The 23,680-nt window shown below is 33.0% G+C and overlaps 1 protein-coding gene across 3 annotated transcripts in view; it reads left to right on the top strand.

Moving 5' to 3' along the window:
* LOC108694479 (thyrotroph embryonic factor) overlaps positions 1-23,680 on the top strand; it is an 86,978-nt gene that overhangs the window by 42,738 nt on the left and 20,560 nt on the right. For 2 of the 3 annotated variants that reach the window (XM_018204014.1, XM_018204016.1), the window contains exon 1: positions 7,489-8,956. The exons of the other annotated variant lie outside the window; for it this stretch is intronic. In XM_018204014.1, coding sequence (XP_018059503.1) covers positions 8,650-8,956 — 307 coding nt within the window. In that variant the 5' untranslated portion in view covers positions 7,489-8,649. Of the gene's footprint in view, positions 1-7,488; positions 8,957-23,680 lie in introns of those variants that run through there. 3 annotated transcript variants of the gene reach the window in all.

Below are 23,680 nucleotides of genomic sequence, written 5' to 3' on the forward strand. Positions count from 1 at the left end.
CTGTTGTTTTTTTCTCTAACATTTACCCTGATTGCATAAAATATCTTACGTATTTGTCCGTGAATCAAAATACCTTTGTGATGAATATTCATATAGATATAGAAGAAAATCCTGATATTTATGAATTCTTACTTAACATTAATACAATTATTCATACGTTAATTAACAAAAGCTTATCGTTCCAATAGATTATTTGTCTCCTGTTGTCAATCGCAATTGTTTCCAATAAATTATTATATTAAATACGCGACTTCTGCAATTGCGCGATCTATTTTTGTGTTCATATAGAATCTTACGAGTGTGTTTGAACCTCCTTTTGATCTAACGGCTCTAACTTCGAGCTCGGCTCAATTAACAGCTGACAAGCAGATGTTAGCGGCGTCGCGCAGAATATTTATGTCAAAAAGATTATAAAAGCTACACGTGTAATTTCAACGCGCCCGCTGCACTTCCTGAAGACGATGATGTACTGAGAGCACGTGCCCGGGATCTATTAGATTAGTAAATAAAACGATAAAAAATTTAGCAGTTTAAATAATCAGCCGTTGCTTAAACGCGCCACGTGCGTGAATCGTTGACGAAATTGATAGCGGTAATTGAATTAATTTTATTTCGGGTAGACAGACTGCAGCGAATTAATTACAAGAAAACGATACGTCTGATACGCTCTATCTTTTCTCTTTCGTATGACAGAGAAAAGAAATTCAAGAATATGCGTTCTTGATCGCGCTTCAAAAGTTTAACAAATGAAATTAATTAAATAAGAATTTCTACATGTATTCCAAATACAGATGTCTTTTTACATTCTTATACCATATATGTGGGAAAGAATGATTTTGCTAAAAGATTTCAAATTCTGCTACACTGTTAAAAATTTTCCATGACTTTTAATATATTTTTCAATTACACAATTGAAACTTAATTTCATAACATTACATTAAATTTAATATATTTATAACTGAAAAGTATATTTGTATACATGAAATTTAATATATTTTTCATGAAAATTTGTAAAATTTAATATACACGTTCATTACATTTAAGTAATTATTGTAACTTAATTTATAATTATAATTTTCAATTAAATCATTTATTATTTTTAATTTATGTTCATAACCATGACCTTCATTTTAAATATAAAGAAAGCTCGTGATTAATTTCTACAACAATGTGGATACTAAAAAGTATGTAAAGTGTGCAATATATGTGTGTGTGTATGTGTGATTGGTTTTCTGCATAAAATAACACTGTACACATTTAAATTAATTCATTTTTGTATCCAGTACAATATGTTATTTTTACATGGAAACATATCTAATCATACACATATATTGTAGTTTTTTTATACACACTTTTTTTATACATTTGAATTTGCAATGAGATTAGAAAATAATTTTATTGGACCAATAAAATAATTATGTTAGAAACTGAAAAATGATATACAATGCTGCAAAAAAATTTTTGATATTTTAGCAATCAGATGAGTTTCTAACAAAATTATTTTCAGATTCGTATATAAAATTTTAAATTTTTCAGCAAAATCGTTCTTTCCGCGTATATTTCTGTAACAATAATAAAAGAATCACACTTTTCGATATTTCAATTTTTTTTTATACACTGAGAACACGGGAAAATGGTTTAAATGAACTCATCGGGAAACAATTGCGGAAATTTCCGTGAGATGCACAAATATAGTATCGGCCACACTTCGCGTACCGGCAATCAATTCGAGCGATAATAAGTACGTGCTGACTTAGGTATATATATGCGGTCAGCAGTTGAGAGTTTGTATCGGACGGATGCGAAGTTATTGCCAGGATCCATTCGGGTCCTGTCATGTACGTTGCATCCGCGAATACGAAAGGTCGGGAACGAAAGTCCCGCAAATGGTATTTACCGAAAGGTAATAATTAATAAACGCGCTGCCGCTTCCAGGTTCATTTGTACCGCAAGCATCCATACGCAAACTTCTCGTTCTTGTTCTTCACGGACCTATAAGGATTGATCCGTTGCATCGTTAGACGCAACACTCTTAGAAGGATTATCTAATCCAGATTCTGTTTTACATGCGGTACGCAAATTGAACGGTACACAGAGGCGAAAGAAAAAAAAATTAATTCTTGAATAATTATCAATGTAAATATGTAGCGTGCAACGGAGATGCTATCTATGTGATTAATTATGTTGATATTACTTTATCTGAATTTCTTTCTGAATAATCACATATGGTGTTTGTAGATCGAGAATTTTTCAAGTACTTTAAAATGAAAGTAAAAACCTTGCCTAGTTAATAAAGTATACTTCCAGTTACAGCAATAATGCGGCACAACGCGGCGTAGCTCTGTAATTATTTACTATTAAAAGAGAAAAAATAAATTGAGTGTTGCTTGAATGATTAGATACTATTATTATTAGGTGACGAGTCTTTTATCTTCTCTATAAGAGGCGATGTATAACGAAAGATCATTCATATTTTAATTCAGGATAAGATTTCTTAAGAGATTTGCAACTTGAACATTATTTGTATTATAAGTAAAAAATTTTTCTTAAAAATATTCTTTCTTTTATATTTATAGAAAAATTTATTCCTGAAAACTATCAAAAGAAGATTAAATTTAATTTAAGTTATTTAGAAAACTTAAAGAGATTTTTTTACATTATTCTTTACGATATATGTATAATAATTAATAACATCTTTAAATATTTATGTATAAATATATGTATTATAATTTTTCTATCATTTTTTAATTAGGAAGATCATGAAATGCATAGTTTGCGTAATAACGAAAACAAGATAAGTTTCATCTAATGATCAAATTCCTTTTCAATTAATAAAAAATTAGAGCATGCACTTGCTTCGAAAAAAACTTAATGATGTTTAAATGGCAATGATGTTTAAAAAATTGTTAATACGTGCACATTCTAAGTAAGAGAAGGTAAAAAAGTAAAAATTCATGTGTTTTTTTAACTTTTTTTAACTTTATAGAATTGCAAAAATACTTACAAGGCTAAGCGAATTAAATTATTCGAATAGGGCAAGCAAAAACGTGAATATGGGGAAACAAATTTATTGATACGGTAGTTGTGTCTTTAACGCAATGTCAAATTTATATAAGGCTGATATAATTTATATGCATTTATTGATCCATGCCTATAGAGGGTTTTTTTGATATGGCAAAAACTGAAAATGTTTTGATCGGAAATTTTTAATTTATTAAATGCAAAAATCGAGTGCTTCTTGTGTCGTATTTTGTGATCGTCATCAGTTTGAGTAGTAGTTATATTAAATTATTATTAGTAAAAAAGCGTAGCGTTTTTCAACTTTTTTCAATTCGCAGCACATTAATAATAAGTCAAATTTGTAGAAGTACGTCTTTAAATACACATGCTTCATTGCTCAGTGTAGTCTTTATCGGATAAACTTTATCGCTAACGTGACATTCACAAATAAACAGTAAAGTTTTTAAGTTTTATTTTGTTGCTTTAAATACGATTTTATTACAATAATAAGATATCGCTTTAATTAAAATGAAAATAAACACAATAAAATTTAAATAATTTTCACAATTTTTTAATCATTTTTTACTTCATGGTTTATTCGCTTTTTTTTTTATTTATTTCTAAATTTTTTCGCTTCTTTTTATTTTCTTCAAAATTTTCGCGGTACACTTAAAGACTCTTTGCAGTAAACAGATTGAAAAATCCTGCGCGCGAAGAATTTTAATTTTGATTTTACAGAAAAATCTAAAATTTTGTTGGATCTCGATCTGAAAATAATTTTGTTAGACCATCAAAATAATTGTTTTATATTACATATAATTAGAAACTAAAAAATAATAAGCAATGCTGCAAAAAATTTGATTCTAACAATCAATTTAAATTTTGAGCATAATTATTTTGCAGCATATTATTTTGGTTATACGAAAACAAAATTATTTTTAGATCCAGCAACATTTCTTGCAGCAAAATCGTTCTTTCTGCATATATTCTGTCGTGTCCTGTTAAAAGATTCATCGCAGTGATTTCGCATTACAATGGCAATGAATAAAGTAAATCAGTTAACGAAACTCGAAGAAAGAACTCGCGCTTTTTCACGCGTTCCGCTTTTAGCAACTGAATTATTAGTATTAGAATTAGTATTCACACAAAAAAAGATGACCATCCTCTGGAAGGCACATCCGATTTTGCAATAACGAGGCGGAGAGAATGCACGCCTAGGAGAAAGTAAGTCGCCGAAAGTTTCGTTTTCACGTTTGGCCCGGTCCTAAAGCGACCGGTTCCGACATTCTGATCTGATCCGCGAAATGTTGCTTCAACCAGATTGTGAAACCGGCGGCTATTCGGGCTATCGAGATTCGAACTAAAAACTTTGTTGGAATCGATTGGCTTCCGCGTTTCTTATTGAATATCCTATTATTGAGCATCAATGACTAAAAATGTCACTGTGACTGATTCAAGAAAATTGAAAAGATAATTTTAACTATAAAATAACATACACAGATTATGAAATATCAGATTATATTGCGATAAATCAATAGCATCATCTGCCTCCTCTTAGCACGAATCAAAGATGGGAGTGAAAGGGTCCAGAATCAACAGGTTGCTCGATACTCGTTTCAGTTCCCGACCGACCTTTAGCCGGAAAGCTGCGGCGTCTTTGCTCGCATTAAGATCTCCCAAGCTGATAGAATGTATGAATATGGACGGCATTTAATCTATGCTAATAACAATAAAAATATTTTTTAAATTAAATAAGAGAAAGTAAAAGAATGAATTAGCGAATTTAGTAATTTATTAATTGTTGATAAAACTATTTTAATTCCAATTTTGTTGTAAAATTCAATAATTATTGTAAAATGAAAATTTAAAATTTAATTAAATTGCGATAAAGTTTGGTTTGCTTAATAAAATTGCAGTTGATTTGTAATTTTATATACAACAATGTTATGATATAAATATACAACTTTCTTTTTTTCAATCTCTTTTTTTCAAACAAAATTTAAAACAATTAGAATAAAAAAATTATACTAATGTGTAATTAAATAAAAAATATTTGGTCACACAGAAAATACCAGACAAGTGTCTGACGAATCTCTATTTTAAAATAATAGACGAATGTCTATTATAAAATAAAAGAGATAAAAAGAGAGCAAAAGGAGAGGAAAGAGAGAGGAATGAGAGAACTAAAAACGAAGCAAGAGATATAAAAAGAAGTACGGTGAGCGAAGAGGAGAAAGGAATCCTTCCGTGACTCGCGAGAGTCCGCAGGTCTCTCGTGGTTTCCGCGTTCGCACAACAGGCATCGCGTCTACCGGACCGGTTCTGGTGATTCAGAGCCTCATGCCTTCACTACGTAACTTATGTCGGGCCCTCCCGCACTCTCTTTTTTCTCTCCTCGTATGATCATCACAGTGAAAGAAGAACTGCAATCTGTATGATTGAATGATAAACAAAACTTTATTTTAAATAGATATAAGAAAGGAAAATAATTATATTTCGACATTTAAAATTACAGTTCTCACATTTCCTACAAGAAACTTACAATACAGTATTAAAAGACTGTCTCAAAAAAATTATTTAAAAAAAAGTGGAAAATATTTCTGCGTGGAACTATTTTCTGTGATTTCCTAACAGAGTTTCTTAAACGAAATTTTACGAATTTTTTACATAGATAAATATATGTTGTAATTAAGCCTGTTGTAATTATTTATGAGAACATTTTCAATTTTACGATATTCTCTTTTTTATTTTTCAATCTTCTCTCAATGTTAAAATTATCTTCCTTTATTGAGAGTTGTCTTTTACTAAATTAGACTCAGACTACGACTAACTGCTGACGCTTCCGCGTTGTCGAAGATATTATAGAACAGAGATAGCGGGATTCTTTTTGAATCTTGCCCACGGATGCCCGATCCTGATGGCCCTGACCCAAAGCGAGACACGCTTTCGCGAATTATAATGGCCGCCACGAACATCTTTGTCTACGTTCGCAACATTAAATTTGGATATTAACGCGATTACTATTATTAGAAATTGATATTAGATATTATAGAAATTAAAAAAAATTCTTTCGTAGTTTGATCATGAAATAAATCTTCAAGATATTACAAACAGAAATACAGAATTTACTTTATTATATCATTTGAAATAAGATAATTAATTTAACACGTTAATAATCTAAATAATAATAATAAAAAGAATAATTAAAAAATCAGTGTTTATATGATATTTCGAACAATAGCGAAATGCTCTAATAATACACGGAAAAAAACTGTTAATAATTTTGTTCGTCAAAGTAACTGTGGAGAACGCTTAAACATTGATGACAAATGCGGCAAAAAGTTTTTAATATTATAATTTGTGCATTTTACATATTTATTTTCAGAGTCCAAAAAAATCTTTTTAGATATTTCAGCAAAAAAACATGTTCTTTCCATGTGAAACGATTTAGATTTAATCCGGAAATTAGGATTTCTATTTTTATAAGCATTAAAATGAAAAATAAAACGGGCAGTTGGCGAAAATTAAAAAGTAAGTCGACTAACCTTCCTTATATGGAATGACATACTTTTTGCAGAATATTTTAATTGACTGATCTATGAAATTAATGAAATGCTCCTGCGCTCCTTCGCTAAATAAAATCGAAAGTGGCAAAATACCACAGTCGAGGCGAGACGAGGAGATAGCGTTTCAGTCTGGTAGAGAGAGGTATATTTACTTGGAAGGGACACAGCTTCCTCTTCTACCGTACGCGCTGCAGACGAAGATGACGCTAAAACTTTAAAGACAAGATCGGTGGATCGATGTTTGTTTGCTGATGAATAATCATGCGTTTAAAGATACGAACACGTCTCGTCTTTCTAAGTGATGTCCCACAGCTCGAGAACTTCAGGACGAACTTCAGATCGAAGGAATAAGATTGGAAAAAGAAGTCGATCTATATATTTAAAAACGACCGGAGCATGAAAATTAAATTCGTCAGAGTGTTTGAAGCGTAGCAGCTAAATCGTGAATAAAAGCTCCTATGTTGTTCTTCAGCGTTCGAGAGTCTGGAGAGCTAGGTATCGAGAGAGGTGATAAAGTAAGTAGAGACGGAAGGCAAGCCATAGACAGGACAAGTGAAAAAGTGCGACGCGATCAGCCGAAGCGCACAAGCAAGCAGCCAGGCAGATAGACCAGAGGACTACGGTGGCGTTCACCAAGCGGGAGGAAGAGGCCTGGATCTGGATCCTAGAAACTAGACAGGGACGTCGATAAAGTTGGTGCTCGCTGGTTCGTATAGGAAGGAGAGACGTCGTCGGCGAAGCGAAGAAGGAAGAAACCGACGGGTGTGCGCGCTCGCGCTTTTGCGCGACGAGTGGGGTCAGGTTTCAGATATATAGTGGGAGGTGGGGGCGGGAAAAAGCGGATGTTGGGGCGGAGGAGAGTGAGACAGAATATCGGTGAGCACGACAAAGAGGGAAAGAGCCTCTCGAACGGCGTGGCGCTTGCGACTCAGTGTCTTTCCGGACGCCACACGTTTGAGACACGCACGCGAGAGTTTCTTTTTCCTTTTCTCTCTCTCTCTCTCTCTCTCTCTCTCTCTCTCTCTCCCTCCAACCTCTTCCTCTCTCTTTCTCCCTCTCCCTTTGTATACCCACCTTCTGTCTATCTTTCTCCCTCCTGTCTGTGCCTGCCTGGACGCCCGCGTTCCTCCGTCTTCCTCGCTCCATCCTTCCTCGTGCTGTCTCTCTACGCTCACCTCCAGGACGATGTTGAGGCACATCGTCCGTGCCCTGCCCCCTCTCGCCGGCTATGGAGTGGGACCAATAGGAGCGCCGCTTCCGGCAACGATGGTGCTCCAATCGGCATGCGACGCCGACGGATAGACGCTGACGAGAGGCGATTTTGACAGTCAACACTGTGCTACTCTCTGAGCTCGCGGTTTAATCGTGCACTGGACTTACTTCGAGTCTGGGATCCTTGTGATTCGTGAATCGGAGCAGTGCCCTTCGCAGCGTGGACTCTATTGCGTGGTCACCACGCGAGTTTCCGAACGCATTAGTCTGACTGCTCGCGAAAGTGCTTTCTTTTTATTGGATATTGGATTTTCTCAGTGAATCATGAACGTATCAGGTCTATTGTGAGTGGACTAATTGAAGATTTAATCAAGCTTACTAACGGATGAAGCGTGAGGATTAACAACCATCACGTGGTCGGACAGACAGCGATCCGCTTCGAGAACTCGCCGGGATAATTTGATCGAGGCGAAACGTTAACCGATCGATTGCGGAAAATTCCGCAGCTGATTCATAGGATAGACTACAAGCATTCCCACGGAGATTCCCGCCTTCAGAAATAATCGTATGTTCGCCACGACGCGCCTCGCTTCTGGAACCGAATCTATTCGATAACGGGCGGACAGCCTCGGTGATCAATAGCCCGCGATAAATTCAAGTAATTCCCTCGCCGATATATACAGACATCGCGGTTGCTCCTTGCGTCGCGAACATCCCCGCTGTCACGGATGCGAGCGCGTCGTCCGGCCTATCGCAAGTGAAAGGAAACCTCGGGAGACTTGTCGTTTAACCACGTTGGACATTGCGGGGGGGGCGGGGGGATCGCGTGAGATACCGCGAGAATAATTAAATGCGCGCGTGAGATAATCGGATGAGCTGCGCTATGGAGTATCAGCAATTGGCGCCACCGCCGGTACCAACTGGGGTGCTGCACACCCAGGCGCACCATCCTCAACCCCAGCATCAGCAGCCGGTGCAGCCGCCGCAGCATCCGCACATTGTAGTCGCGCCGGCTCATCAGCAGCCGCAATCCCAGCAACCACCGCCACCACCCCTGCCGCCGACCTCCCACGGCCACCAAGTACACCCGCCGTTACCGCCCATCCACGAAGACAGCACAAGTTCCAGGTGGTCCCAGTACCAGCACTTGTGGAGGCAGCATCATGTTTACATGAACGGTAGGCACGCATATCACAAGTTGGAACTAGACAGATACGCCGATCTCTTCAAAACAAAAACTTAGATCGATAAAATTCATCGATGTATATTTCACGCACAGCGAGAGATTTAATTTCGCTAATAAATACTCACTGTGTGAGTAGAAATTAAAGATGGTTTTTCATAGCATAATGATTATGAATCAAGCTGTGTAATGTCACGATATATCACTTGGAAAAATCGGCTAGAGAAGTAGTGGCATAGGAGAGGGAGAAGTCGTCGTTCAGTAGAAACGCCCACCTGTTGCTTACGTTAGCCAGCCTACATTCAATCTGTGACTACTGCACGATGATCAACGTATTAACGCTCAACGCGGAATTGACGTGTGTTTGTTCATCTACAATATATAAATAGAAAATTTCCAAAAGAATACGCCAAAAGATACGCGTATGAATAACAATAACATTTAAAAAAAGATCGATTTCCAAGATTTCCAAGATTTAAATCCTTTTTTTAATAAAAGATTTTATGACAAACGGAAAAGATATGTAGAAAGAAATTTATGATTTAAGAAAACGCTTGATAATAAAATTGAAATAAAAGTATATACTCGTGTTCTTAAGTATTTTTAACTTTTTAAAATAATATATGACGCAACACATAAAAGATTTACAATTGAAAAAATTATTGCTCAATAATGAAATTGAAATAAAAATATATATTCGAGTGCTTAACTATTTTTAATTTCTAGCTAAAATAATGTATGATGCAACAAAGTATAGTCATTGTAATGACTGTCACTGCGAATGTCGTTGAGAAGCGTCTTTTACCTGCATCGTTTATCGCAAAACATATCTGTTAACTAGGCGGGTCGGATTAATCGAACATGGAGCGTGAATGAATCATCCATCTCCATGTATGTAAACGTGTGAATTCATCTATGCACCTATCCTAGTTACAGCGGATTCGACTCAAGGCTCTTCGTATTTGCATCCTCCCACGTCCTCAGTTCGTTCCTGCTCGCGTTCGTGTTTTTTCCTTCTCTCTTTTTCTCATCTATTCATCTCCTTTTATTATACAAGTAGAAAATTTCCATGGAGAAACTATTATTGTTTATTTGCATATACTTTCAAGTCGTACCACGTCGAATTAGAACGAACTGTGTTCTATTCCTATTTTATATATTCAGTTCTTCATATCCATTATGATTTTAAAAAGCAAGCATAACAAATTTACTTACACAAATGAATCAGATACTTATACTCGGTAAAGAAAGATAAAATAGCAAAATGTTTGCACTACTTGCCGTCTATTTTAAAATAGCAAAAAATATTTGCTGTGCACATTAACGAATATTTGAAAAAAATATTTGTTGAAAATTAATTTTTTTTGAGCGTAATAGTATCTAATATTTATTTAATAATCAACAATTTGGCTATTAAAAGAATTGTCCATTTTTTCCATGAATATAATAAAAATTAATTCTATTGTTATTTGATGATAAAAGTTCATTAATTTTGTTAAATAAATGAAGATTAAGATTAAGATTTCATATGTCATTAAAAGTGCGAGTTTCCATATTTTTTAATTCAAAATTTTTCATTATAATTTACTATTGAACATAAACATACGTGAGAAACATGATATTTAGCATAGCACATGCTAAATTTTAACGATGGACAATTTTACTTTTTTATGATTTTTTAATACCCTTTTCTAACACATAACTTTTTCTATAAGTACATGTAATTTGTTTAATGTAAATTAATATTCATAAAACGAATATTATATATCAATATTCATATAAAGTTGATTTAGTGCAGATTATTTTTTCAAAGTTTCAATTTTTCCAAGTTTTAATTTAAAACTTTGTCGATTTATGTTCACGAATTAATGACTGATATTGTCTTTGACAGTACGTTTGTTGAAATAGCGATACTCGTCCGCGATATTGTTATCGAGCACAATAGATTAGAATCGCGTTTGCGAATGCACAATGCAAAGGATGGGTTAGTTTAGCCTCACCTAGTCCTAAAGCATATAACATTATATTATACGGTTAGCGTCACGTCATCGTTAATAATGACAAATTCGTACCTCGAAATTATTCTTTTTACGAAATTTGCTAATCACGTTGATATCTAAATTCTGTAATGCAAAAATGTTTCATCAAGATATTCTCAGGAACAATTTTCAAGAAGACATTTGAGGGATATTTTTAAAAATTCAGAGTAAGAGAATATTTAATATAAATAATAATATAAACCTGAACACAATTTTGCACTTTGTGCAAATTAGTAACATGCAGAAAGAGATCCTTTGTAAACTAAAATTGTTAGATTATTATATCAAATTATTATATTAAATATATACAATTTATAATTTATAAAGATGATTTTAGATTTTCATTCAAATGCAAAATTATTTTGCGATTACTTAACGGAGAAACAATTTTTCTGAAATTTTCATGACAATCTTCGCAGATGTTATTTCACGGATAATTTATGTAAAATCTGTTAGCTTTTCTGATCGATAAATTTCCCTTATGAATTATTATCGATTTATCTAGTCCACTATGAATATTAATATGCCTCTTAGAATTTTAGATTATATAGAATGATTATATAGAAATTATCAGATATAAAAAAACCGACTAAGCCGTGACGTAAAGTCGACAATCTTGTCGATATTGAACCGCATCTCCGATTATACGAGCGGAGTTTCCAAGTTAACTCGCGCATCGACCTATGACCTCAAGATATCTTGTTCTCGACCTTGATGATGCTTTGATTGGAATTCCGCTTTAAAAATCTTTTGCAATTTTTTAAAAACTAGAAAGATATTTGTTATAAAGATATTTGTAGAAGATCACGCAGCAAGCTGAGAAAATCTCTTATGTATGAGTATATACTATTTATAAAAACATTTAAATTGTCTAACGTTTCTATCATAGATTAACTTTAATCTCAGATTAACTGACTCTTTATTTTTATCTAATTCTTAAAATTAGAAACAAATAAAAAGTATAAGTTAAACCGAGATTAAAATTAATCTACATTGATAGAAACGGGCATAAGTCACATTCGCGAGAAAGTACTCGCATTTTCCTTAACAAGCACTTTGTATAAGATCCTATGCACGAAGTCTACTGTACTGTTATATCCTGATAAAACAGGTGAAACTACAAAGTGTAACGTGTGTGCATGTACGTAAATATGCGTGCACATGTGAGACATTTTTTTTCAACGCGTTGATACACATATATATCGACAATAATACATGCATGTTGCGGACTGCATTCGGAGCACGAGTGCAATCCACGTGCTCTGCCTTTTAAAGAAGTCGATACGCGAAATCCGATTTCGCCGAACGATATTGCAATCGCTAGAGACTAATATTTGAGGATCATTCCATTATTTACTCATCCTGATCTTTCAAAATATCCGATGAGTATCTCCTGGAGATGGTCTTGCAAAAATTATTTACTAATTAGATCCTTGAATTATTTGGAGATGTTCACATATAGAAATACACATTTATTTATTGAATTATTTATATTATTTTCTTCACATACACATATGGAAGCTTTGTTTCCTGGTTATATTACGTAATCGAATCGAAAAATCATCGCGACACAGCGAAAGTGAGACGCTTACTCGTTTTAACATTAATTGACTAATAGCTAACAACTGACGAATCGTTCTTATCTTCTTCCAGGTAAGTTTCACTTATAAAGTTGTAAGTCAAGCTACATGCGAAATCGATCGTATTGCGTTAAGAGAGAGAAAAGAGAAGAAGTACTACATATTATTTACAATACTAAATAAAATAGAGTTTGGATAATTTTTTTTCAGAATTCATTGATTATTATTGATCCAATTAAATCGACGAAAATAACTTTCATTGGATTCATGATTAGTGAAGTGTTAATGTGATAGGTAATAATTACACTGACACCACATGTCGAGATAACAAATAATTTTTCAGCGGGGCAGAGAAAATGTGCAAACTTCTTTCTGAGCTAGTCGTGCAACAAAATTATGACAGCTGCAAGAAATTTAAGTTGAAAGACTTCGAATTATTGTATTGGGACTTACAGATGAAATCTTGAAATCATAGCAATTCGGTTATTCAAATTTTTGGGAATTCGTGTGATTAGTTAATAATTATCACTTCATTGCTATCTTATATATTGAGAAAAATATTTTGATTGAATCAATGAAAAATGGGAATTTGGTGAGATGAAACAGAATTTCTGATTATCAAAAATTGCCTGGTTAACAGAAATTTTCTTTGATATCCTATTCTTGATACATTTTGTTGATTTAAAAACATTTTTCTCAGTGCAAAAATTAGCTGACAAAATGTAATATCGAATTGCATATTTTTTTCAGATTAATAAATCAGAAAATTTCAATAATATTAATTCAATAATACTGTTTAAGATTCTTATAAATATAATTACGCCAAGAATTATTAATATTTCCTGTATAATTTATATAAAGAGAAAATGATTATTATTCTCCTTGAGTCATTGTAAAAAATATCGAAATACAGAGCACTCGTGAGTTCATTTTCTGAGCATAATTGGAGAACATGTTTGGCATATTTTGCGATATTTTTGATATCACAGTTGCATGTTCATTCATTCATCTTAATCAAACACTAAAGATAAAGATAGTACGTAAATCGATTTTTTTTTGCAAGTGACGGTACCGACGACATGATTAGCGACGTGATTAGCCTTATTCAAAACCTTATTGATAATCTTCTCTCTTATTCTTTTCTCTTTTTTGCACAGTCGATTTCAACAAATACAATGTTGTAATGTATCAATTAACACATCGATTAACATTGCATTACAATGTGCAAATTCGAAAACTTATAGAATCTTAATTGTAATCTGAATACTTAAGCTCCATGCAAAATACGTGAAATCCCGTTATTATTCAATCATTCAAGGTTGTATTGTCAGTTAGGTCAGCAAGGCCACGGTTAAAGATTGCCTTTCGATTATAGTTATCCGATCGCTGGTATCATTTGAAATGTACGCAATCAAACTATCGAACCGTGTACATGTATGTAAAAAGTGTTAATTCTTTCATACACGTGGGAAATTCATACTAAAAAATAAATCGATGTAAAAAATGCGCGTGCCGCATTAAAAATATTGAATTGAAAATAAAATTCCGTTCTATGAAAATATTCAGCGCTTTTGCATAGAATTCTCTGATTTTATTTCCGTATTTCCGACGTTATTTAATTAAATTATTTACTGAAATACATACACAGATTTCAAATCTGTTATGAGTTTTATTTAATCAAGTCTGTCGGTCAAAAATCTCAGCGGGAAGTTGTAATTTCGCGATTTTCACATATGCCGTCACGCGTAGGAAAAGTTCGCTCGATCTCACTCGCCGACATCGCGAGACTGTTTCCATCATGCAAACCTACACCGTGGAAACCTGGCTATTCAGGCTTAAACCCGGAAGACAGCTGGCGTTGCGCACGATTCTCGACTACGTCGTCATCGTACTCATCGCTGCGTCGTCGTCGTCATCGTCGCCGGCGTTGTCGACGAATGTCCAGCCGTGCAGGCTGTCGGAGAAAGTAATCATGTGCCATTCTTAGGAATAGACACCTTCGCACTTTCCGCTAGCGACTCATTATTGCCCGTGGAATTTTGTCCTGAAATATATTATTGTTGATGTCTTGTGTTTTACAAAATAAATAAATAAGGAATCTTGAAATTGAAATCATAAAGTTAATTAAAATAGCGCTACTAAGAGTATATATATATATATATAGTGCGGTTATGTTTTATAAAATAATAAATTGATATATATCAATGGATAAATCAAAATGATGTTATATCAACACTATTTTAATTGAACATAATTTTATTAATTCAACATTATTAATGAATCAAATACGTTATACTCTTGTTTTAATAAAATTTTGTTTGATTGATAGTATTATTGAATTAACAAAATTATTAAGATAATGTTGTTGATATAACATTTTGTCAGTGTTTTTCGAAAATAAATATTTTGGCTCAAATTGAACCATTCGTTCAGTAAACTGACTATTATAAATATAAGATTGAAATTACGAAAGTATAAGATAAAGATCGTAGAAATTTCTTCTTAAGTTTCGCAAAAAATCTTATCTAATAAATTAATCTTTATTATTCTATTCAAAATACAACTGTGTAATGTCCTAGATTCTTATTAACTCTAATTTAATTTCATATTTTATTAGTTCACCATTATAAATTTAACGATAACAATATGAAGTCTGAAGAGGTAAATCATAGTTTCGTATTTTGAATAATCCTAATAAAAAAGCGCTTATTGTTCCTATTTTTTAATCATTTCTAATTTGCGGTTGGAGACGTGTCGTATGTCTGATAAATAAGAATAAACAGAAGTCTTAAGTAAAAAAGGCATGCTTCTTCATGTTCCTAATTACAATGTAAATAGCAAAGTAAATTACGAAAGCAAAATTGTCGAAAAAAACTTTTAAAACTTCTTAGATAATGTAAGAACACAAGTAGACAACCGGTTCTATGCTTCTGTGGTCGATTTAAAGATATATTATCTTCTGTATATAACAGGGAGAAAAAATGACTTGATGGTGATCGGCCTCTTGGAATCGAAGAACATCCTATGATAACGATCGAGAGATTTCCCCATTTGACAATAAAAAAATATTACGATTAAAAAAAAGACGATCTTGTTGTACGCAAATATTATCGACAGTTAATATTGTCCATCATGAGTTACGATCTTGTTTTTAAACGTCTGAGAATATCAAGTCTTTTCATTATAAATAAATAAATAAATTTGTTTGCGTTCATAATTTTTCAATTAGATAAATTACATAAAGAGATGAAAAAGAGTACGATTTATTAATTATATCCACTAATAAGAAATATCAATTTTAACTTCGTAAATTGCAAATTGAACTTGTTATAAGATTGTCACAAAAATCTTATAATTATTTTATATTTAAAAAATCTTCTCTATTCTCGATACCATTGTTTATGTAGAAAATTATATTTGACTGAATATCTTTATACATTTCAAATAAAATATGATTGATAAAATACTATAAGTATAATTTAATGTAGATATTAATGTGCATAATTAAATTACCTTCGTTGATATATAAATAATAATTTTTTGGAATTCGAAAAAATAATTTCTTAATGCAGTAAATGTAGTAATAAAAATGATTTTATGTTAGACATTAAATCTGCCCTCACGTATGCGCATGTAAAATACTAATAAAATATCACAAAATAATGCAGAAACACACGCGATATGAATGAATATTAAGTTAGAAGTAGATTGTGCTGTTTTTTAATGAATATGGAAATAGTTAATGGGGTATTTGATCTCATTAGCGGGCTAATATTACTGTGAGCATTGAACGATGTTGTAGCGTTGGTCGATATAGAAACAGTTCAATCTGCTCGAGCTGAAACTAGTTCTGGCGCACTTCATAAATCAATGATAAATTCTCCGACCGCGCGGTATCCCAAGGTTTCACAGCGGCATATTCCGCGTGTCAATCTCAACAAATGTTAATGTCACTAATATTCTTACATTGTAACAAATACACGTTATATCGTGACGTATAAAAATATACAGCGAATAATTGATGAAAAAGCAACGATAAAGAAATTAATTTATATTTTTTTAAAGTTACAAATTACATTATTGTTACGATATATGAATTTCGAATGATTAAATCGTTCCTTGAATTTGAAAAATTTAGATTTTAAATCCCATTATCTGTAAAAATAAACTATATGATTCCAATCAAATGTAATAAAAGTTATGCGATGAACATATATTCGCACAAGATTGCGAATATGTACATAGTTGCATCGTCATTAATTTGATATTTTTTTCGCATGATGTTAATCGGCAAGAGAGGAAATCTGTTGCTAATCTCCTGTCTATTAATCGTTATTACAGGCTATGCGCGTTCTTTCTATATGAGAACCGGAAGATACCATGACCCGATACGTCAGAACTGGACAAACGAGCTAGGGAAGAACGAATTCGTTAAATTCACTTGCAAGAGTATATGTATGCGTACAGGTGCATAATGTATGTACGCTTGCACGTGTCATTAGTCGCTATTATCTAAACGTTCTTTAAATAGACCTTTGTCGAAACGAGATAAAAACGTTAAAACACAAAAGACCGTCCATCGAAATGGTACCATGTTCTATACTAATTGAAATGCGTCAGTTGTTCGGTAAGTTCAACTTTATTATGTATAAGCATAATAAATATAAAAAGAACATATAATTGCATAAGTATAAGAATATAATTTCGCATGTCCATTTTTATCAATATAGATTAATTTTAATTTCAATTTTAACTCATTACTTTTTTCTAATACTCAGAACTAGAATTAGGTCGGAACAAAAATTCGTGGCGCTGCTATATTTGTATGTCTATATTTCTGTTTTTAACAAAATTTGGTAATAATACCATTCAATAAAGCAAGTTTTCAGCTTTCAGAATTTGTTTTTTTTTTTTATTGAGAAAGTACAATGATTTTTACAGAGTTATGAACAATCAAAATGTTCCTTTTATTTTCGCGATAAGTTCAGTAACAAAAAATCTTAAGAATATTTAAAAAAATCGATTTTGTAGAAAAAATTTTAAGCTTTTACATTAGAAATTTGAAAATTTTTGAAAGTTTTTTTTAACACATGACAGACCTACAAAATGAAAAGAAAATTTTCCATTTTGACTAGCTCATAGTTTTCTATATTTTTAGATTTCTGTATTTTCTATATTTGATAAATGATTTTTATATTTGATAAAAATCACCAAATTCACAAAAACAAATCAAAAACATAGTGACCTCTAGAAAGTAGAGATTTTATGATTTAAAATCTTCTTTTAAATTTAAATGTTGCTCATTTTTAATGAAATTATACAGCTATCTGAATTCTAAAGTTCGTAATGGTATTAACTTTTGTTCTAATTCAATATTATTAGTCAAAATATCTGGAAGAAATAACGAATCTCTCTCTCTCTCTCTCTCTCTCTCTCTCTCTCTCTCTCTCTCGATATATAAAAATTCAAGAAAAAACCCACTTACAGGTCTTTATATTTAAAAGATTAAAATTTTTCATGTCTTTGTCAATATAAATTAACTTTAATCTCAGTTTAATTTACTCTTTACCTTTTTTACTACTCAGAACTAGGAAAAGTTAATAGAACCAAGATTAAAATTAATTTATGTTGATAGAAATCAGGCGATTTAAACTTGCAACAAGCGAAAGGGTGGCACGTCTTGAACCCTTTCTTCCTTCAATATGCGTTCGAAAAGTAATTTAAAGACGAGTTTCTCTTTTCGCACCGGAAAAAGGAACAAATAAAGAACAGGAGAAAGAAAGGGTCGCGCTGTTTACGAGAGAAAGGCGAACCGTCAGAGAAGCATACGTACGTGCGTGTTCGTATGAGACATATGCCCGCGGATATACGCAATCGTTTCTGCGTCCCCGTTATTTCGGTGAAAGTGAAAGTCACGCGGCACGCGACTTCCTACTCCGATCAAGCTTTGCTAGACAGATAATTTGTAATGCGACAAAGCCTTTTAGAGAAACTGCGAAATATTTCAGGGAATTATCGTCGGAAAATTTTTTTTTTTTTTTTTGCAAATCGATATCATTAACAAGTAAGAAATTATATTTCCTATTTAATTTTAAATAAATTTTTCATTTTATAAATATATATGTTTAATGCTTTGCTGTATTTTATATTTTTAACGTACGTCTATTTTGATCGAATCTTTTAAATCTTTTTAGAAATTGTTTGACATGTTACGTTTTTCTTATTATCGGATTTAATTTGTTAAAGGAAGTAATGTATGATAAAATAATAATTAATCTTAATGAGTTTTGGAAATGATTCTGTCGGACATGACGCCAAATGATTAATGATAATCGAAAGTTGTTTGAATTAATGAAAAGCGAAACTATCTCGGCCAGAAATGTAAATGACGGTCATGGTCTCCGCATTTGGGAACAGTCGAAATCGAGGATAATGTGTGCTCGCCGAAAGCATGATTATGCCAAGACTTTCCACTTTCTGGATATCACGATCATTGTTACTTAAATCGTTACGAAAAAGTGCAATATGAAACTTTTTCGAGAAAGAGAAATACGGTCCTATATATAATTGTATTATCGCTATGTAAACGCTATACAATTAATCGTTTTGTTTGGAAAAAGTATCATTACAAATATACATACCGAGGGGGTATCTCTTTTATTTATTTATTTTACCCAATAAAGCGCGGAAGCTCACAACGATGATTTTCCGCGTTCCAGATCTCTATTATTTTTTCTTCTATTAATCGTTTTTCACATTTACTCGTGTCTGGTAATTAATAAAGGAAATGCGCATAACTGCTTAAACCGCTTTCCAGCGATATGGAGCGGCAGGAAAGAGCTGGAAATAATCTTTCGTTACCGAGTAGGAAGTATCGGATGGAACAAGTTTCATTTTTTTTTTCTCCGACTTTATAATTCATACATTTTACTGCCAGGTATTGATACAGATCATAATTGTTTCATTCGCACGCTTGTTAAAATACATATTCGATTCCGGCTTGGTTTCGCCTAAAAGACCTGTTTTTATCGGTATGAAATTCAGTAGTTTGATTACATTGAAATGAGTTATCGTCAAAACTTTTACCCTACACACAGGATATATTCGAGGCATCGCCACGCAGGGCTGACATTTGGATGGCCTCCTTTCTCCAAGTGGCACGTGGGCTCGTACTTTTCGGCACAGCAATGAGAAAGTTGTTGCCGTTAGATATGCCGACCTGCCGTTAACGAATACGGGTCCAATCTTGTGAAATCCCTTTTTTCTACCTCAATCCCGGAACTGTACATCTTAACTATCTACTGGGCTTTTTTTTTGATGAACATTTTAATGATCCATTGCCTGGGCAATTCCTATGGAAAGAATGATTTTACTGAAGTATCTAAAATTTAGCTCGATACAGAAAATAACTTTTGTAGGAACCGCAAGCATGATGAATGAAGTAAAAAGTTTAACAGTCTAGCAATCAGTTTGTGAACGTCCTATATAATTATTTTAATGATGATAATATAAATATTTTCAGCTTCAGTTATTTTTAGATACTTCACTAAAATCGTTCTTTCCGTATATAAAAAAATTGTTTCTAAATATAATAGCGATCTGTGAAGGAAATCTTGATGCATTTAACGTGAAAATTATTAAATAAATATAGGTACAGTTTAAACAAGTTATTGGAAACGAATTTTCCACGGTTTCGTGTATATCAGAGACTTCAATTATTCTGAAGTGTTCACTAATTTCTTCATTCTATGAATATAAATATGAATCTTGTAGCGGGGGATGATTGTAACGAAGAAGGAAAAACTCCCATCGAGAGGAAGGAAATAATTGGCATATCTTAATTATCTACCTCGTACGGAGTTTCCAATTAAAGGTGTCTCGTGACGGGCGAATCGAATCAATTAAAATTGACCTTATAAAGCGTCGATATCGCTTCGATCTAGTCCATATACTAAGGAAAGGAAGCGATAATTGTCAATTATTGTCGCAGTAAATTGCATATCCTAGTGGAGCGTCAAGCAAGATAAGAGGTCGATTATCGGGCCAAAGGTAATTATTACAAGCAACACAATGCATCTCGAGAACGATCAGCAACGGCTGGATGAGAAAATATTCGCAAGAACGATGAATTTCCGTTCGTTTATATTAAAAAAATAAGAAAATCTCAATTTGAAATAAATCAGTACAACAAATGTTACGCAAACTAATTTTTATCACTTTACGCAATATAATTTTTTTTAATGGATCTTTCGAGATACATTTCAAGTGTAATTATAAGATATAAATGGTATAATTCTATTCGAAATGAAAATAGAAACTTTACATAGGCATGAAGTGGAAATGTGCATTCTTCGTCGGACACTAGATGAAAATATTACATTTTTCTAATAAACGAAATCAATCATTACTTATCGCGATCGTGGCAATAAGACTCGTATAATTAACACGCGTGCGCGCATTCAGTACTTCCTCCTTTCTCTTCTTCCGGTTTACGCACTTTTTCGTTCGCCTCGCCATCAAGAAGCCGGAGGAGAGAAACGGAATGCGGCCTTGACACGGCATGAAAATAATAAAAGCTGACAGAATAAGCATGGATGTGCGATATACGCGCGTTAGTCGGCAGCAGCTGTTAGGAATTAATTTTAGATTAGACGACCAGCGGGTGCCTCTGACTAGGTCAACTTCGTTCGAGTCAACGAGCCTCGTAAATGCATCGTCTTTACCAACATGTTAAAATAAACTGTTCTTAGCATCTTTCCGCGCGTGGCAACTGTGATCATTTAAAAAATAATAATCGAATTGTGTGTGTATGTATGCGTATGCACGCGCGCGCGCGCGCGCGCGCGCGTGTGTGTGTGTGTGTGTGTGTGTGTGTGCAAATTAAAACTGCAATTAGACAGGTTTCGTAGAATTTCTATTAATCCCAATGTGAATGAATTTTTGCATCATTTGCAATTGTGAGAGATAGAAAGAGAGATATCAATATAATTCATATATTTTTACATCACTTTTAATTTTTAAATTTAATTTGAAAACTTGATAATCTACTATTTGAACAAACAACATATATTAAATACGTATCGCTCATTTGCTTTACAATAATGACATAAGTAAAAAATTCTTATGTTCTTAGTTGATTGCAGAAAAAAATAAAAACATGAAAATCTATTTTAAAGAAGTAACTAAAATTGCATTTCTAAATTAATGCTTTAAAATTCGAAACGTTTAAACTGATTTTCTGTTAAATTTTGTTTTCTGAGTTATGTTTTGTTATAGCAAACGAGTGTCAACATATCAATTATGGACATATCAAACGATACATTTAAACATATATCAAACCATTTTATTAAACAAAATCTTTAAAGGAATAGAAAAATCATATATATTATTCACTCTGACATATATCTTATTAGACAGCGCGTTAATTTTGCTTCCTAGATCCACGTTGCACGCCATATTTACGCGTTGCACACAGTATACGCCACAGTATGCGCCACAACACGCATCGAGCAGACTCGTTTCCGCGAGTTTTACACGCGTGAGAAAGGGGAAAAAAAAAGAAACACTCTACCGCAAGTAGGGAGCAGAAGCAGAAGAAGGAAAAACACGGTTATTCTTCCTGACTTGCCCCCTCCTGCTTGTATCCATTCCTTTCGACTTCTCTTTCTCTTTTCCTCGTTCTTTAATAAACCGTGTCCTCCTCCTGTTCCGCTACGAGCGCGGATTTCTCTTTCATCCTGGTACAATCTGATTTCTCTGGGCGTACGCGGGCACACGCCGATGGATTTGATAAATAATAATTAAAAAATTCTATCAATGTGTTTTCAAATATTTTTGTGCACTGAAAAAAAAATATCTTAATTTCAAAGACATATTTCTTTGCTCGTATTGAAAAATTATTTCTTTGAATCAATGAAAATTTCTTTAAAAATTTTAGATATCGTATTTTCAAAGAAATTTTCATTGATTCAAAGAAATAATGTTTTTTCAATACGAGCAAAGAGATATTTCTTTGAAATTAAGATTTTCTTTTCAGTATACAGAAAGTTTATAAATAAAATACTGTACAATAATTTCGATGAATTTGCTCGAGAAAAATTTTCATCGAGCGATAACATATAAAAGTATTGTTCTATTTAAAATATGTAAATATGTGCAGACTATCTGTTCGATCTTAACCTGACAAGAGGCATAAAACATTTTATGACGGAACAAAATTTTACGAGCTCGCGATAACTCGCTTGATGCAATCGCGGTCTAATACACAAATTGACATTTAGCGTCCATGTTCATTGCGATCTTTATATAGTGAATTAAGATAAATATATGAATTTTTTTATTTTAATTAGTTTTTCACAAGATGCAATCTCTTAGAAATGATGAAAGCAAAATTTACATATAATGGATGCTTTTCCTTTAAACCACCTAAAGAATTCGTGCACACCTAATCTTTTATTCTCATCATTTGTTTGTCTATATGAAATAAATTTACAATTTAAACGTTCTCATGTAGTGAGAGTTTTCTAAACATGTTACAGTTGCTTGTATCTTTAAAGATTGTGATTGTCAATGATAATAATTTCTACAAAAAAAAAAATTAAGAAATAATATTTCAACAGTGAAAACGCTTAATATATCATTACATATATAGATATTTATATATTTTGCCAGGAGAGGTATAAATCTGTCATCTGTTGCGTGTCGCACTTAATCGCGCAAAAATATTGCGTCGCGACAGGCCCGTTTCAGTCCGTGTACAATGCTCAGAATTCTTGTTGTGGCGTTATTCGCGAAGTGGTGTCTGGCTTGCTAGCAAGTGAAAGTTGTTCGGGCCACTTTCCCTCGAAGGAACCGAGCGATCGTTCAGCTGGCTTCCGGGCTGCGAAGTCGCGATAAATGCCAGAGATCCACCGCCCCGAATCGGTCAAACTTCATCTCTCATTTATTCTTCATGAATTAATCGACAAAAATCTGTTTTTCTTTCTTCCTTGAGGAAGTATGACTTTTTAACGGACTTTAATTCCTTCCTTTAGAAATTATATTCATTTTAAATTCTAAACAAGAACGAAAACGAACGTAACGTATAATATTTATGAATTA

The sequence above is a fragment of the Atta colombica genome, unplaced genomic scaffold, assembly GCF_001594045.1.
Source record: "Atta colombica isolate Treedump-2 unplaced genomic scaffold, Acol1.0 scaffold12, whole genome shotgun sequence".
Lineage (NCBI taxonomy): Eukaryota > Metazoa > Arthropoda > Insecta > Hymenoptera > Formicidae > Atta > Atta colombica.